The sequence below is a fragment of the Colobus angolensis genome, unplaced genomic scaffold (assembly GCF_000951035.1).
Source record: "Colobus angolensis palliatus isolate OR3802 unplaced genomic scaffold, Cang.pa_1.0 Scaffold29, whole genome shotgun sequence".
Lineage (NCBI taxonomy): Eukaryota > Metazoa > Chordata > Mammalia > Primates > Cercopithecidae > Colobus > Colobus angolensis.
The window spans coordinates 3,367,355-3,383,371 of NW_012116154.1; the positions used below are offsets into that span (position 1 = coordinate 3,367,355).

The following is a 16,017-nucleotide window of genomic DNA, read 5'->3' on the forward strand; positions in this document are numbered from 1 at the left end:
CCAGGCTGGAGTGCAGTGACGTGATCTCTGTTCACCGCAACCTCTGCCTCCCAGGTTCAAACAATTCTCCTGCCTCGGCCCCCAGAGTAGCTGGGATTATAGGCACCCGCCACCACGCCTGGGCTAGTAACACATTTTCTGCACTCGTCTTTGAACTTCCAGATCTGCCCCTTATATATGGTTTGCTCTCTACCTCAAGTTCCCCAGTGTTTGTCTCATAAACCTTTTGTCTTGTTTTGTTTTGAGACAGGGTCTGTTACCCAGGTTGGAGTGCAGTGGCACAATTATGGCTCACTGCAGCCTCGAGCTCCCAGGCTCAAGCAGTCCTTCTACCTCACCCTCCCGAGTAGCTGAGACTACAGGGGAATGCCACCACGCCCGGCTAATTTTTGTGTTTTTTTTCTGTAGAGACAGGGCTTTGCTATGTTTTCAAGGCTGATCTAGAACTCATGAGTGCAAGCAATCCACCCACCTCAGCTTTCTGAGTAGTAGCTGGTACTACAGGGGCATGCCACCATGCCTGCCTAATTTTTATATATTTATAGAGACAGGGTTTTGCCATGTTTTCAAGGCTGGTCTTAAACTCGTGGGCACAAGCAGTCTACCTGTCTCCGCCTCCCAAAGTGCTGTGATTACAGGTGTCAGCCACCGTGCTTAGAATCTCCTATATACTTATTCTTCAAGAAGATTGTGTGTGTTTTGAATATTTTTACTTTGTAGCATAATATTAAGCTCTCAAATTATAACTCCATAAAGTGTATAGTTTGGTTTGAGGGATGTGTTTATACTGTTTTTTTGTTAGTTTTAGCATGGTAAAGAAATTCTGTTTGTGAAAATGTTTTTGTGAAATTGTGTCATTTTACCTTGTAGTGTACTTTATATTCTTCCTTCAGAATACCTTAGCTCATAACAGATGATCTAATCAGTAACTGTTGTTGTGTATAAGCATTTTCATGTTAGAGATACCTGGTTTGAGAATAATTTTTTTGCCTTACAATTAATGTTTAGCAATCTTTTTCTGTGTAGATTTAATGACATTCATGTTCCTGTGAGATTAGAAAGTGTGAAATTTGCCAGTCATTGTTTAATGAATCACCCAGATTTAGCGAAGGATCTCACAGGTAAGTTAGCTGGTTTATTACAGATATTAGCATAATCATAAAACTGTATTGTAGATATGACTTGTGACCTAACTTCACTTTCCAAGTAGATTTTAACTCTAGTATGGTCTCGGGTTTTCATTTGTTGTACACTAAGAAATGATTTCATGTTCATGTAATAAAATTACTCTTAAAATCTTTTTATTTATTTGTTTGTTTAAAAAAAAGGCTCTCAGTCCTGGGCTCAAGTGACCTCTCACTTTGGCATCCCGAATATTACAGGCAGGTGCTACAATGCCCAGCTTAAAATCTTCATATTTTAATCCTTTGAGATTTTTTGAAAATCATAATTTAAGGAAGTAGCGTATTTCTTAAGACATTGGATTTGGGTAGAAATCATTATGTCTATTTAATTAAATATAGTGGCATTTAATAATAAGTGGGAACACGATTATCTTCTGCACTAGACTAGAATTTTTCATTCTTTTGAATCTAGAGCTTTTAAATCTACCTGTTTGGTAGCGGCACATAAGTGGTTTTGTCAACAGGCTGTTATTTACCAAAAAGAACAGGGGAAACAACATTTTTTTGTTTAGATTTAGTTTGTATTATAAATTATTTAAGAATTTTTAAAGAGATTATAAAATAGTCTGGATTTTATATTGTGTAATTTGCAGGTATATACCTATCAGTTAAATTGCCATAAGCATTTTCACTGTTTTTCTTTTAAGACTGTTAATTTGTAACTGAAATTCAAACTGACATAGATCAGATACTGCATTGTGAACTGACTTTTCCAGGATAACTGATGAAAATACATTATTAAAATGTAACTATGGGTGTGGTGCCTCACAGGTGTAATCCCCTGCACATTGGGAGGCCAAGGCAGGTATATCACTTGAGGCCAGGAGGTCAAGACCAGCCTGGCCAACATGGTGAAACCCCATCTCTACTAAAAATACAAAAATTAGCCAGGCATGGTGGCAGATACCTGTAATCTAAGTTACTCGGAGGCTGAGGTATGAAAATTGCTTGAACCTGGGCAGCAGAGGTTGCAGTGCACCGAGATCACTCTATTGCACTCCAGCCTGGGTGACAGAGTGAGACTCTGTTTGAAAACAAAAAAATAAGATGTAACTATGAAGTATTTTATTTTATTTTATTTATTTTTTGATACAGGGCCTCACTCTGTTACCCAGGCTGGAGTGCAGTGGCTTGATATTGGCTCACTGCAGCCTTGACCTCTGGGCTCAAGTGATCCTCCCTCCTTAGCCCCCCAAGTAGTTGGCACTGCAGGGCCAGGCCACTATACTTCTGGCTAATGAGTTTTGTTTATTTGGTAATTTTCATATAGATGGGGTTTTGCCATGTTGCATAAGCTGGTATGAACTCTTGAGCTTGTGTGACCTGCCTGCCTCAGCCTCCCAAAGTGCTGGTATTACAGTTGTGGGCCACTACACCTGGGCAACTTTGGAGTTTTAAGTGCAGTTTTGTGATTACAGTAGAGTACTGCTGCCGTAAAAATAACATGATTTAATTTCATTTCATATTTTACAGACATTGCTTTAGTATGGACAAAAACTTGACGTGTTTCTGTTCTTTTTTTGCCGTTCCAAATCATGACAAATTACATAGCTAACATTTAGCCTAAGTTTTTTTCTCTTATTACAGAATATTTAAAGGTTAGATCACATGATCCAGAAGAAGCTATTCGTCATGATGTCATTGTTACTATAATAACAGCTGCCAAGAGGGACCTGGCCTTAGTAAATGATCAGCTGCTTGGCTTTGTAAGGGAAAGAACACTGGATAAACGGGTAAAATCTGAGGCATTTTATTCTTCTGTAATTTACTGTTTAAATTGCTAAATACAATTGGGTATCATTTTCTGTTACATTTAGTGTCTTTCTGTGTGAAAATCAAATTGATAACAATGATAAAGAGCTCCTAATTTGTATGTTTCCTACATATCTTTTAATTATCCTTATGAATAAATACGTTGGATTCTATACTTTTTGAGATCTTAAGCATGGGTTTCTTTTCTAGCATACCTTTATAAGAGAACCACTAAGTTAATCAAATTTTACCTTTTTATTTAGATGATGAGTTTCGAAAGAATAACAATTGATCATATATTCTTATAGTTAACATTTTCACATATGACTTTCTTGTATAACTTAGCTGGGTCTGTCATTCATTGAACTAAAGAATATCACTTAAAGAAAGTGACGTTCACATATTGATGTACCAAGCTAAGGACGATAGTGATGGTTATATGTTTAGTTATTTTTCCTGTGATTTTCTCCATTTGATGCAGTTGAAAACATGGATTGCTGGGCGCGGTGGCTCACGCCTGTAATCCCAGCACTTTAGGAGGCCAAGGCGGGTGGATCATGAGGTCAGGAGATCGAGACCATCCTGGCTAACACGGTGAAATCCCGTCTCTACTAAAAATACAAAAAATTAGCTAGGCATGGTGGCGGGCGCCTGTAGTCCCAGCTGAGGCAGGAAAATGAGGCAGGAGAATGGTGTGAACCCAGGAGGCGGAGCTTGCGGTGAGCCGAGATTGAGGCACTGCACTCCAGCCTGGGAGACAGAACGAGACTCCATCTCAAAATAAAAAAGAAAAGAAAACATGGATTGATAAGGAAAAGGAAAAGTAGTGCTAAGAATACAACTAACGAATAGGGTCAGGTATGAACAAGAGACATACCTGTAAGGCAGGCTGATTAGGCCTAACATTTCTAACATGTTTCATGATTGCCTTGCAACATACTATTATTTTATTTGAGGTGTAATTGAAAATTACTTTCCTCTGCAAATGACTATTACAGTTTCAGGGTAGAAAAATAATTAGTTTTGGTTTTAAAATATAGAAAGAGGTATTATTTAAGTTTTTACTTTTAAAATTGTCATAGGAGCCAGGTGTTTAAAAAAAGGTGGATACTTTTTAACTTGTTCAACAGTGTTAGTAATTCTAACTTTGAAGATTTTTTTCCCTTAGCTTTATTTAAATGAAATGACTCTCCCCCTAGTGGTTATTTGACATTCCTCCCTTCCCCCTTTTAAAAAAGTTTCACTACTATTACAATTTTTTTCATAGTTTCAGAAAGTTGAATAAATGAATCTTCCTAACTGAAACTGTACAATGTGGTAACAGTAACACCTACTGTATATTTTCTGACCCAGATTTTGGTTTAATAAGTTAGATGACCTTTATAGCCTTTCTGGAAAAAAAAAATTATTTTGTCTAGAAATTTGGGAACAGGATTTCATCTTAAGATTTTATTGCTCGTGTTTTTTTTTTTTTTTTATGTCATGTAAGAAATGTCAAAATGCTTTTGCTAATCTGTTATATAGGCACAAAATTTTATTCCATCTAATAAGTGGCCTAAAAAATGAGAAAATGATACAAGAAATTTATAAGAAAGTATTGATAACATACTCCCACCCACCTCTCTTTTTTAGAGGTGACGTGTTGCTATGTTACCCAGGCTGAACTTGAACTCTTGGATTCAAGTGATCCTCTTGCTTCATTCTCCTGAATAGCTGGTACTGCAGGCACTCACCACCACACTCAGCTGCTTCTGCTGCTGCTTCTGCTTCCTCTTCCTTTTCCTCCTCCTCCTCCTCTTCCTCCTTTTCCTCCTCCTTTTCCTCCTCCTCCTCTTCCTCCTCTTCTTCCTCTTCCTCTTCTTTTAATACACAGATATTTTTTTTACTACTATTTTTCTTACATCTTATGATGATCCTCATTCTGAGTTTTTATGGTCTCCTTTCCTGTCTCTTCTCTCACAGCCTTTCTTTCCTACCCTATTAAACTTTCCCAACCTCTAAAAGTCCCAAAGAGTCTTCTGCTAACTAGCTAAATCGTTTGCATTTTAGGCTTGCAAGGTAAGGACGTTCACTTATGGTGATCACTAAGATTCTTTTTTTTTTTTTTTTTTTTTGAGACAGGGTCTCACTTTGTTGCCCTGGCTTGAGTGCAGTAGTGTAATCTCAGCTCACTGCACCCTCCTCTTCCCAGGCTCAAGTGATCCTCCCACCTCAGTCTCCCAAGTAGCTGGAACTACAGGTGTGTGCCACTACACTTGGCTAATTTTTGTATTTTTTGTAGAGACCGGGTTACACCATGTTGCCCAAGCTGGTCTCGAACTTCTGGGCTCAAGGGATCTGTACCTGTTTCCACCTCCACCTCCCAAAGTGTTGGGATTACAGGCGTGAGCCTGTTCTCTCTTTTGGGAACTCTTTAATTTGATGTTGAAATTCTTGGACTGATAGTTTGATTTTGTTATCTTTGTTGTTTTACTTCATCTCCATTTTTAATTTCCAAAAGCACCTCTCATTATCTAATTTCTTTTTTTTCCTTTTCTTTTTTATTTTTTAAATCATTTTCCTCAGGTTGAATCATTAATTTTTCTAACTTCCTTTCTCCCTGCCTCCTTTCCTTTTTTTCTTCCCTCCTTTCCTTCCTTTTCTTCTTCCTTGCTTTCTTCCCTCCTTTTCTCCCTGCCTCTCTCCCTACCTTCCTTCCTTTATTCCTCAGAGGAATTGAGTCTTATTTTATAGTGTAAAATCTTATCTCACTGAGAATATTTGAAGGTGTCTTCTACTACCTGTATTTTCTCTGTTTCTACTGAGTCCTGTTTTCCTCTTCTGGCCTGTTTGTTTTGGTCCCTCTCCTTTACTGTTGAAAGCATTCCTCAAAGGTCTGATGATCCTTGAATATCTCGTCGGTTTTTTGTTTTTTGTTTTTTTGTTGAGACAGAGTCTCACTGTGTCACCCACGCTGGAGTACAGTGCTGTAATATTGGCTCACTGCAACCTCTGCCTCTCAGGCTGAAGTGATTTTCCTGCCTCAGCCTCCCAAGTAGCTGGAATTACAGGTGTGTGCCACCATGCCCAGCTAATTTTTATGTTTTTAGGAGAGACTGGGTTTCATCATGTTGACCAGGCTGGTCGTGAACTCCTGACCTCAGGTGATCCGCCCACCTCAGCCTCCCAAAGTGCTGCCCACCCTTGGTCAGATTTTTAACTGAATCCCTGCATAGCTGATTGGAAGCTCTGTGTGAGTGGGCAGGTTTTGTCAGCTTGTGAGTGTATTTTTAGATCGACTGGGTAGTCAGCCAGCTCAACTCCTAGATTCACTACAATTTTAGATTTACTAGAATTTTAGATTCACTAGGTAGTCAGTTCCCCAAGTCCTGAGCTCAAGCGATCCACCTGCCTTGGCCTTCCACAGTGCTGGGATTACAGGCATGAGCCACCGTGCCTGGCCCAGAATTCTTGATAGTGAATTTTGTTCTTATCCGAAGTTAACATCTAAAGGGATGCGGCTGGCAGTTAAAACATTCCAGATAATACAAGTTTTGTTTGCAAGGAAAATTATAATCACTTCTAAAACTTGGTGAATTTTCTTTCAATAGAATCAAATGAAATCTCCCATAAGATTATTACTGGTTTTCAAGGGAAATAAAAAATCAGTAGCCTGTAGTCCTAGCTACTCGGGATGCTAAGGCAGGAGGATTATTTAGCCCAGGAATTTGAGACCAACCTAGGCAACATAAAGAAATCCCATTTCTTTAAAAAGAAAAAAGTAGATCGTTAGCAATATTTGCATTGGAAAATTTCTAAATAGGAACAGATTCAAAATTGTTTGTAAAGCCTTTTATGAAGAGAAATAATGTGCCAGTTTATAAAGGCACACATAAGATTGTACAACCTAATGAACCCAAGGCAATCTTTGGAAATTAGTACAGAGTTTTGTTATCTTTCTCATCTAATAAATTTTATGCTTTTTAGTGGCGAGTAAGAAAAGAAGCTATGATGGGTCTGGCTCAGCTTTATAAGAAATATTGTCTTCATGGTGAAGCAGGAAAGGAAGCTGCAGAGAAAGTCAGCTGGATAAAGGACAAACTTTTGCATATTTATTATCAGAACAGCATTGATGACAAGTGAGTTTAATATGTTGGTAGAATGGTTGAGTATAAAACTACTTTTTACTTAAAAAATGTCTAATATTTTAGTAATTTCTTATTTTTATGTATTTACTTCATAAATAAAATTAAGTTCATTCAACTTGATTAGTCATTTATTTCTAAGTTTAGAGATAACTTTTTACATATTTTTATATACTGTGTTTAAACAAGACTCTGTCCATGATTATAAGGTAACCTTTTAATAGTGAAATAGGCATGGACTTTGGAGTTAGAGACCAAATGTTCACTCTGCCCTTTATTAGATGTGTATTCTTACAGAGGTTCATTAACTTCTTGTGCACTTCAGTTTTATATAAAAAGGAAAAATAATAATGCCTTTTCTGTAGGATTATCATGTAGATTAAATAAAATAAAGAATGTAAAGCATCCTAGCCCAATGTGTGGCAAGAGAGCACTATTCAATTAACTACTACTTTCCTTTTTACAACACTACCAATAGAGGAATTACTAACTTGTTTTCATTTTCTGAATATTACTTACAATTCTATATTGGATCATACAGATGATACTTGGTTTGTGCAGAATAGTTTCTTTTGTTTTGTTTAATTAAGCTAACTTCTTTGGTATCACTGGATATGTATTTCATTTGTTAATTAAGAGACCTTGTATATTTTTAATCCAGTGATGTTAAATAATAAAAGCAAAAAAGATACAAGCAATATGTACTAGCAAGAAGGATATTCCAATATTGGTAAGGAATTTAGATTATGGAGAGAAGAATGATCCGATATACACAGGAAAAAACTACATTTTCTGGAAGTAATATGAAGCAGGGGGGACCCTGTTTTTAACTATGTGACAACATGGGAAATGGGCTGAACTGTAATCAGGAAATTAAGGAGTTTGTTGAGAATTAACTCTGCTGTGAATCATAGCTTTATATGTTGCATTAATGAATTCACTATTGTTCTAGACTGCTGAAGAGTAGGTGGAACAGCCTAGCACCCTGTATTTAGGAATAACATTTAAACCTTCTAGAACAAATGTTTCGTACTGACAAATTATAAAGCCACAGATAGTAACCATGTCTCTGAAGTTAAACTGTACTGAATGTTTTGCAAGGAAGGAAGTCATTATAAACTGATATCTTCCATTGTATGTGCACACATAGCTATTATCTTGATATGGTATCTTGGCACAAGATGGTTAAAACTTAAAATGTTAGCTGGGTGCGGTGCCTCATGCCCATAATCCCAGCACTTTGGGACGCTAAGGCAGGTGGATTGCCTGAGCTCAGGAGTTCCAGATTAGCCTTAGCAACATAGGGACACCTTGTCTCTACAAAAAATATAAAAATTAGCTGGGCATGGTGGCACATGCCTGTAGTCCTAGCTACTGGAGAGGCTGAGGTGGGAGAATTGCTTGAACCTGCGAGGCAGAGGTTGCAGTGAGCCGAGGTGGCACCACTGTACTCCAGCCTGGGTGACATGGCAAGAACCCTGTCTCAAAAAAAAAAAATTGCTTCTTAAAAATAGAATAATTGTGTCACTTAGGTTTTTGTTGTTGTTATTTCCTAGACTGTTGGTAGAGAAAATCTTTGCTCAGTATCTTGTCCCCCACAACCTGGAAACAGAAGAGAGAATGAAATGCTTATATTACTTATATGCTAGTTTGGATCCAAATGCTGTAAAGTAAGTTACTTTTCAAATAACTGCTGTATTTCCTAAGGATTTCATAAAACTACTTCATCTTATCTAATTAATTGTTACTGATTGGGTTGTTGCTGCTTCTATAGTTGAATCAAGAACCTCAGGTAAATATTTATCAACAAAATATTATGATTCATGTTCAGGTCAGTTAACACCAAAAGTATTCTTACTCGTATATGTGAAGGCGTGTTTGGCAGCTGGGTCAGTAGTAGGATAGTTTCAGGTGTTCAAATAAATGACCATGTCAAAATACCTGTGGCTAGTGTCTGAAACTGCTGGTGCTTTATCCTTCCAGACTACATATTAAACCTAATAACTGAATACTGATTCTTTGTTGGGTGAACATATTCAGATCTTCTCTATGTAGGATGGTCATATGATTGATGGTCCAGCTGGATTATTTTCAGAAAGGGATCACTATTGGTATTTTTGCTCAGATAACCAGCATACTCAAACTGTCCCAGGCCAACCAGGATGTGTGGTCATTTCACTTCAATATATACATATATTATGTTGTACATGATAGTATATATAATTTTTGTCAAAAATACACAAAGTAAATGAGTCATGTCATTAAGAATTCTGATCTCAAAATGGAAGGGTCTTTTCAGCCTAGAAGTTTGACTTTCCTGGGCAATGTAGTGAGACTGTGTCTTAAAAAAGAGAATTCTGAGTTAGGAATTTGACTGTTTGTCCTTGTGGCTTCTTCAGGTGTTCCTGCATTATTAGATTAAGACTGCATTTTTAGGCCAGGCGTGCTGGCTAACCCCTATAATCCCAGCACTTTGGGAGGCCGAGGCAGTCAGATCATTTGAGGTCAGGAGTTCGAGACCAGTCTGGCCAACATGATGAAACCCCATCTCTACTAAAAATACAAAAAAGTTAGCTGGCGTGGTGGCACACACCTGTAATCCCAGCTACTAGGGAGGCTGAGGCAGCAGAATTGCTTGAACCCAGGAGGCAGATGTTGCAGTGAGCCGAGATCATCCCATTGTACTCCAGCCTGGGCAACAGAGTGAGACGTGTCTCAAAAATAAAAATAAAAAACACTGCCATTTTGGCAGAAGTTCTATTAAGATAGTGTTGTATCGTGGTTACTAATGCCTTTCCTTGCTTAAGGTTTCAATGTTTGTTTACATTTCAAAATATCTGACAAAGAGTGCTTAGAGATGAGTGATTTCTCAGAGCTCTGTCACCTGGGCACCTGGAAATACGGATGGGATTTCTGAGAGAAGAAAATATGTGTTCCTGGAGAGAGAAAAGTTTAGAATGAACACAATAATGTAAATTTGGCATCTTGAATCTGCATCATTTTTGATATTTCATTTTTCAAAATAGTCTATAGTGCTTCATGTATACGCCTTAGCCTGTATAAGGCCTTCATGATTTGATCTGTGTCTATGGAATGCTCCAGCTTCCTTATGCTCCACACACATGCCCTGTGCTCCAAGCATATACATGGTTTTCAGTTTGTTGTATGTCGCTTACGCTTTGACATTTTCTTTCCTTGTACCAGAACTTTCTAGCTACCTGTATTTAGTACATCTTTCAATCTCTTTATTATCTATTAATCTTTCTAAACCTGTCAAATATTTTCTCTCATAAGAAGGCTTATATTTACCATTTGTACTAAATAGTTTTAAATCCTAATAAATATGTTTCCCGGTGTTTAAACTTTTAGTTAGATGTAGAAGAGTGGTGTACATACAGCATGCAACAAGAAAGGTTGTAACGCTGAATAATTTCCAGTATTGTTATGTAATGCGTTTTTTCATGTTCATAACTTTACAGAGCTCTCAACGAAATGTGGAAGTGTCAGAACATGCTTCGGAGTCATGTACGCGAACTGTTGGATTTGCACAAGCAGCCTACAGTAGGTTCATGATTTGTTTAAATTCATAGTTTATTATATCACTGTTCAGATTTTCTGTAGTTCTACATAATAAAGCAAGGAAAAAGTATCTCAGGTGTTTTATTTTCCACATGTCAGTTAAATATAATTTCTGTAGTTGTCCAGGATAAATTTCCATTTAAAATAAATATAACAAACTCTTATTTTCCAGTGTAAGCAAAGAAATGGTGGTTTCTAGTTTATATGAAGTTTTCAGACACTGAGAGTTTATATATAATCAGTTTTCAAATAATTAGAATTAAATTTCAGGATAAAATTACATTAGACATAATATTTCTTTTTCACTGCCTGATTCATGGTCTCTCAGTGTAGAGTGAATGTCAGATATCAATCCTATAAATATGCCAGTGGCAAACTAAAAGAAATAATGCTGTTAAATTTTTGCAACGTGGGAAAAAAAACTTTACATTTTTAAGTGTATTTACTAGAATAGATGTTCTTTTTTTTTTTTTTTTTTTTGAGACGGAGTCTCGCTCTGTCGCCCAGGCTGGAGTGCAGTGGCCGGATCTCAGCTCACTGCAAGCTTCGCCTCCCGGGTTTACGCCATTCTCCTGCCTCAGCCTCCCGAGTAGCTGGGACCACAGGCGCCCACCACCTCGCCAGCTAGTTTTTGTATTTTTTTGTAGAGACAGGGTTTCACCGTGTTAGCCAGGATGGTCTCAATCTCCTGACCTCGTGATCTGCCCGTCTCGGCCTCCCAAAGTGCTGGGATTACAGGCTTGAGCCACCGCGCCCGGCTAGAATAGGTGTTCTTAACCAGGGGACCATATATATGTGTCCTCAGGGACACATGGATGCTGGAACAGGGGCGGGAAACTTTTTTTTTTTTTTTCCTTAAATACACAGGATCTTACTCTGTTGCCCAGGCTGTCACATAGTGGCACGATCACAGCTCACTGCAGCCTCCATGTCACTGGGCTGATCCTCCCACCTCAGCCTTCTGAGTAGCTGGGACTACAGGTGTGCTTCACCATACCCAGTTAGGTTTTGTATGTTTTTTGTAGAGGTGAGTTTTCACCATGTTGCCCAGGCTGGTCTCAAAATCCTGGGCTCATGCAGTCCACCTGCCTAGGACTCCCAAATTGCTAGGATTACAGGTGTGAGACACTGCACCTAGTCTGGCAAACTTTGAAATATAAAGTAATGCTTTATGGGATAGAGGAAAGGGAAGTACATTTTAGAAAGGAGGTTTTCCTGAAGTTATTTAAGTAATGGGCTACAAAGTAGCTAACAGAACTCTATTCCAGAAAAAAAGAGTTTCTCCTCTTTATATTTTTAGTTAATTTTTTTGTGGCATGTAGTTTCATAGTAATTCTGATACGATAATTTTATATGTTGATTGCTTCATTGATCTTTTTCCAATCTTCTGGCAATGTAACTTTCATGTGAAAGTTGTATACTTGTGGTTTTTTTTGGTACCTTCCTCCTAACATCTCCTTTCCTTCTATTTGTCTTAATAGTTGCTACTATGTAATTCTTTGTTGTTGATTTAGTGTATATATGTGGTAAAACCATTTTCCATTGAGCAGACTGTGATGAACTTTTTTTTTGAACTTCATGAAAAATATACAGTAATGAGTATTGATTTTTGTTACAGAAATTTCTTAACATGTATGACTAGTTGTGCTTTTGTTTCTGTTTTAAATTTCAGTCAGAAGCTAACTGTTCTGCCATGTTTGGGAAACTGATGACCATAGCAAGTGAGTATGTTTATTTACTCACTAAACGTGTAATAAACGTCAATACAGACAAACAAATTATTTACCCAGTGGGACTATTGATTTAATGTTAAATAAAAGAAAACAATCTTTATCTTAATTTTAGTTAGGCTGATTTTTCTTTTTAGTAGCCCCACAATATTTTTATTGCACCTGTTCTTTAGCTTAGTATAATAGTTTTTTTTCTTCTTCTTTTTTTTCTTTTCTTTTTTTTTTGAGACGGAGTCTCGCTCTGTCGCCCAGGCTGGAGTGCAGTGGCCGGATCTCAGCTCACTGCAAGCTCCGCCTCCCGGGTTTAGCCATTCTCCTGCCTCAGCCTCCCGAGTAGCTGGGACTACAGGCACCCGCCACCTCGCCTGGCTAGTTTTTTGTGTTTTTTTTTTTTTTTTTTTTTTTAGTAGAGACGGGGTTTCACCGTGTTAGCCAGGATGGTCTCGATCTCCTGACCTCGTGATCCGCCCGTCTCGGCCTCCCAAAGTGCTGGGATTACAGGCTTGAGCCACCGTGCCCGGCCTTTTTTCTTCTTTAATATTGATTCTCTTTTAATTTTATAGAGAATTTGCCTGACCCCGGGAAAGCACAAGATTTTGTGAAGAAATTTAACCAGGTTCTCGGCGATGATGAGAAACTTCGGTCTCAATTGGAGTTATTAATTAGCCCAACCTGTTCTTGCAAACAAGCAGATATTTGTGTGGTTAGTAAATCATACTTGACACTTTTTCTCGAGCTTTACTTTCAGAAATATGTATGTCATTAAAGTCTGTTTTACATATAGTGATTTGTATAAATTTAAGAATATCATGAGCTCTGAATTACTTTGAAGTATATCTGTTGTCAAGTTAATTCTCTATTTACCATTCACTCTCCAGCCACATTCCATGAAAATAACTAAAGAACTAAGCCAGGGAGATTGGTCTTAGGAATTTTACAAGATAAAGTACTTTGTATTTAGTAGACATTCATTGAGTAATTGATAAGTATTTTCTGAATACTTGCGTGCATGTGCATTTTCTTCTTTCATGTATTAGAATGGAAATAATCGTCAATAAATTAGTAGTAGTAACATTGCCATATATCCGGTTTCATTTATAGATAAAGTAAATTCCTATCTAGACTTTTGTCTTCATTCTACTCTTGAACTCATTTCATATAAAACCAATATTCTTAAAGCTATCAGGAGGGAACATTTATCCATTCATCTCTTCAGCCTTTTTTTTTTTTCCCCTAAGATAGTCTTGCTTTGTCACCCAGGCTGGAGTACAGTGGCACAGTCATAGTTCACTGCAGCCTTAAACTCCTCTGCTCATGTGATCCTGTACCCCAGCCTTCTGAATAACTAGAATTATGGGCACACGCATCCACACACAGCTAAGTTTCTAAATTTTTTTGTAGGCCGTGCACGTTGGCTCACACCTGTAATCCCAGCACTTTGGGAGGCCGAGGTGGGTGGATCACCTGAGGTTGGGAGTTCGAGACCAGCCCAGATAACATGGTGAAACCTCATCTCTACTAAAAATACAGAAATTTGCCAGTTGTGGTGGTACATGCCTGTAATCTGGGCTACTCAGGAGGCTGAGACAGGAGAATCGCTTGAACTCGGGAGGTGGAGGTTGCAGTGAGCTGAGATCATGCCATTGCACACCAGCCTGGGTGACAGAATGAGACTGTCTCAAGAAAAGGAAAAAATATATGTTGTCCAGGGTGGTCTCAAACTCCTTCAAGTGATCTCACCTCACTGCAACCTCCACCTCCTGGGTTCAGACGATTCTCGTGCCTCAGCCTTCCGAGTAGCTGAGATTACAGGCATGTGCCATCACATCTGGCTAATTTTTGTATTGTTAGTAGAGACGGGTTTTCACCATGTTGGCCAGGCTGATCTGGAACTCCTGACCTCAGGTGATCCACCCACCTCGGCCTCCCAAAGTGCTGGGATTATAGGCATGAGCCACACACCCAGGCAAAAGATTCTTGATGTATCTAAAACCATATACTGCATAACAACGTTTTGGCCAAAGATAAGACCACATATATTTTGGGAGTCCCATAAGTTTATAACAGAGCTCGGGATGATGGGTGTAGCAAACCACCATGGCACATGTATACCTATGTAACAAACCTGCACATTCTGCATATGTATCCCATAACTTAAAGTTTAAAAAAAAAAAAGGAGATTATAACAACTGAAGGATTCCTATCACCTAGTGACATCTTGGTGATCCTGACCTTGCGTAGGCCTAGGCTACTGTGTGTGGTTGTATCTTAGTTTTGCACCAAAAAAAGTTTTAAAACTTTTTTTTTTGAAATAAGGTTTTACTCTGTCACCCAGACTGGAGTGCAGTGATGTAATAAGGCCCACTGCATCCTCAGCCTGCTGGGTTCGTGTGATCCTCCCACTTCAGTCTCCTGAGTAGCTGGGACTAGAGGCACATGCCACCATGCCCAGCTAATTTTTTATGTTTTTTAGAGACAGAACTGGTCTGGAACTCCTGAGCTCAAGAAACCTACCTGCCTCAGCCCCACAAAGTATTGGGATTACAGGTGTGAGCCACCACATGCAGCCAAAAAAATTTTTAATAGAAGCTAGTACAGTAAGGATATAAGGAAAGAAAACATTTTGTGTACAGCTGTACAATGTGTGTTTTAAGCTAAGCGTTACTACAAAAGAGTCAAAAAGCTAAAAAAGAAAAAAAAGACCGGTACATTGGCTCACACCTGTAATCCCAGCACTTTGGGAGGCCTAGGCAGGAGGATCACTTGAAGCCGGGAGTTTGAGACCAACCTGGGCAGTATATCAAGACCCCAGCCTCTACAAAACATGAAAGAAAATAGCTGCATGTGGTGGTACACACCTATAGTCCTGACTACTCCAGAGGCCGAGATGAGAGGATCACTTGAACCCAGGAGTTTAAGCCTACAGTGAGCTTAAATGGAATACACCGCTGCATTCCAGCCTGGGTGACAGAACAAGATTCTGTCTCCAAAAAGTTTTTTAAAAGCTAAAAAAAAGCCTGGCCAGGTGCAGTGGCTCACACCTGTAATCCCAGCACTTTGGGAGGCCGAGGTTGGCGTGCCATGAGGTCAGGAGATCGAGACCATTTTGGCTAACACAGTGAGACCCTGTCTCTACTAAAAATACAAAAAAAAAAAAAAAAAAAAATTAGCCAGGCATGGTAGCGGGTGCCTGTAGTCCCAGCTACTCTGGAGGCTGAGGCAGGAGAATCGCGTTAACTCAGGAGGTGGAGCTTGCGGTGAGCTGAGATAATGACACTGCCCTCCAGCCTGGGCGACAGAGCAAGACTCCGTCTCCAAAAAAAAAAAAAGCCCTTGAGGTTTAGTAAAAATATTACAAAAAAGCTAGGGATAATTTATCATTGAAGAAAGAAAACATGTTTAAATAAATTTAGTGCTGCCTAAGTGTACAGTGTTTATAAAGTCTACAGTAGTGTACAGTAATGTCCTGTTTCTTCATATTCACTCACCACTTACTCACTGACTTACTCAGGTCAACTTCCAGTCCTGTAAGCTTCATTTATGATAAGTGCTCTTTATGTAGGTGTACTGTTTTTTATCTTTTATATGGCATTTTTATTATATGGTTTATATTATGTTTTTTATCTTTCGTATTTTTACCTTATGTTT

General features: G+C 38.5%; 1 protein-coding gene across 1 annotated transcript in view; it reads left to right on the forward strand.

Annotated features, from left to right (window-relative positions):
* The window catches only part of PDS5A (PDS5 cohesin associated factor A), a 173,565-nt gene that overhangs the window by 75,329 nt on the left and 82,219 nt on the right, over positions 1-16,017 (forward strand). The window contains exons 9-15 of the mRNA XM_011949083.1: positions 1,027-1,121; positions 2,772-2,917; positions 6,903-7,054; positions 8,617-8,730; positions 10,540-10,621; positions 12,312-12,360; positions 12,933-13,072. Coding sequence (XP_011804473.1) covers positions 1,027-1,121; positions 2,772-2,917; positions 6,903-7,054; positions 8,617-8,730; positions 10,540-10,621; positions 12,312-12,360; positions 12,933-13,072 — 778 coding nt within the window. The remainder of the gene's footprint in view (positions 1-1,026; positions 1,122-2,771; positions 2,918-6,902; positions 7,055-8,616; positions 8,731-10,539; positions 10,622-12,311; positions 12,361-12,932; positions 13,073-16,017) is intronic.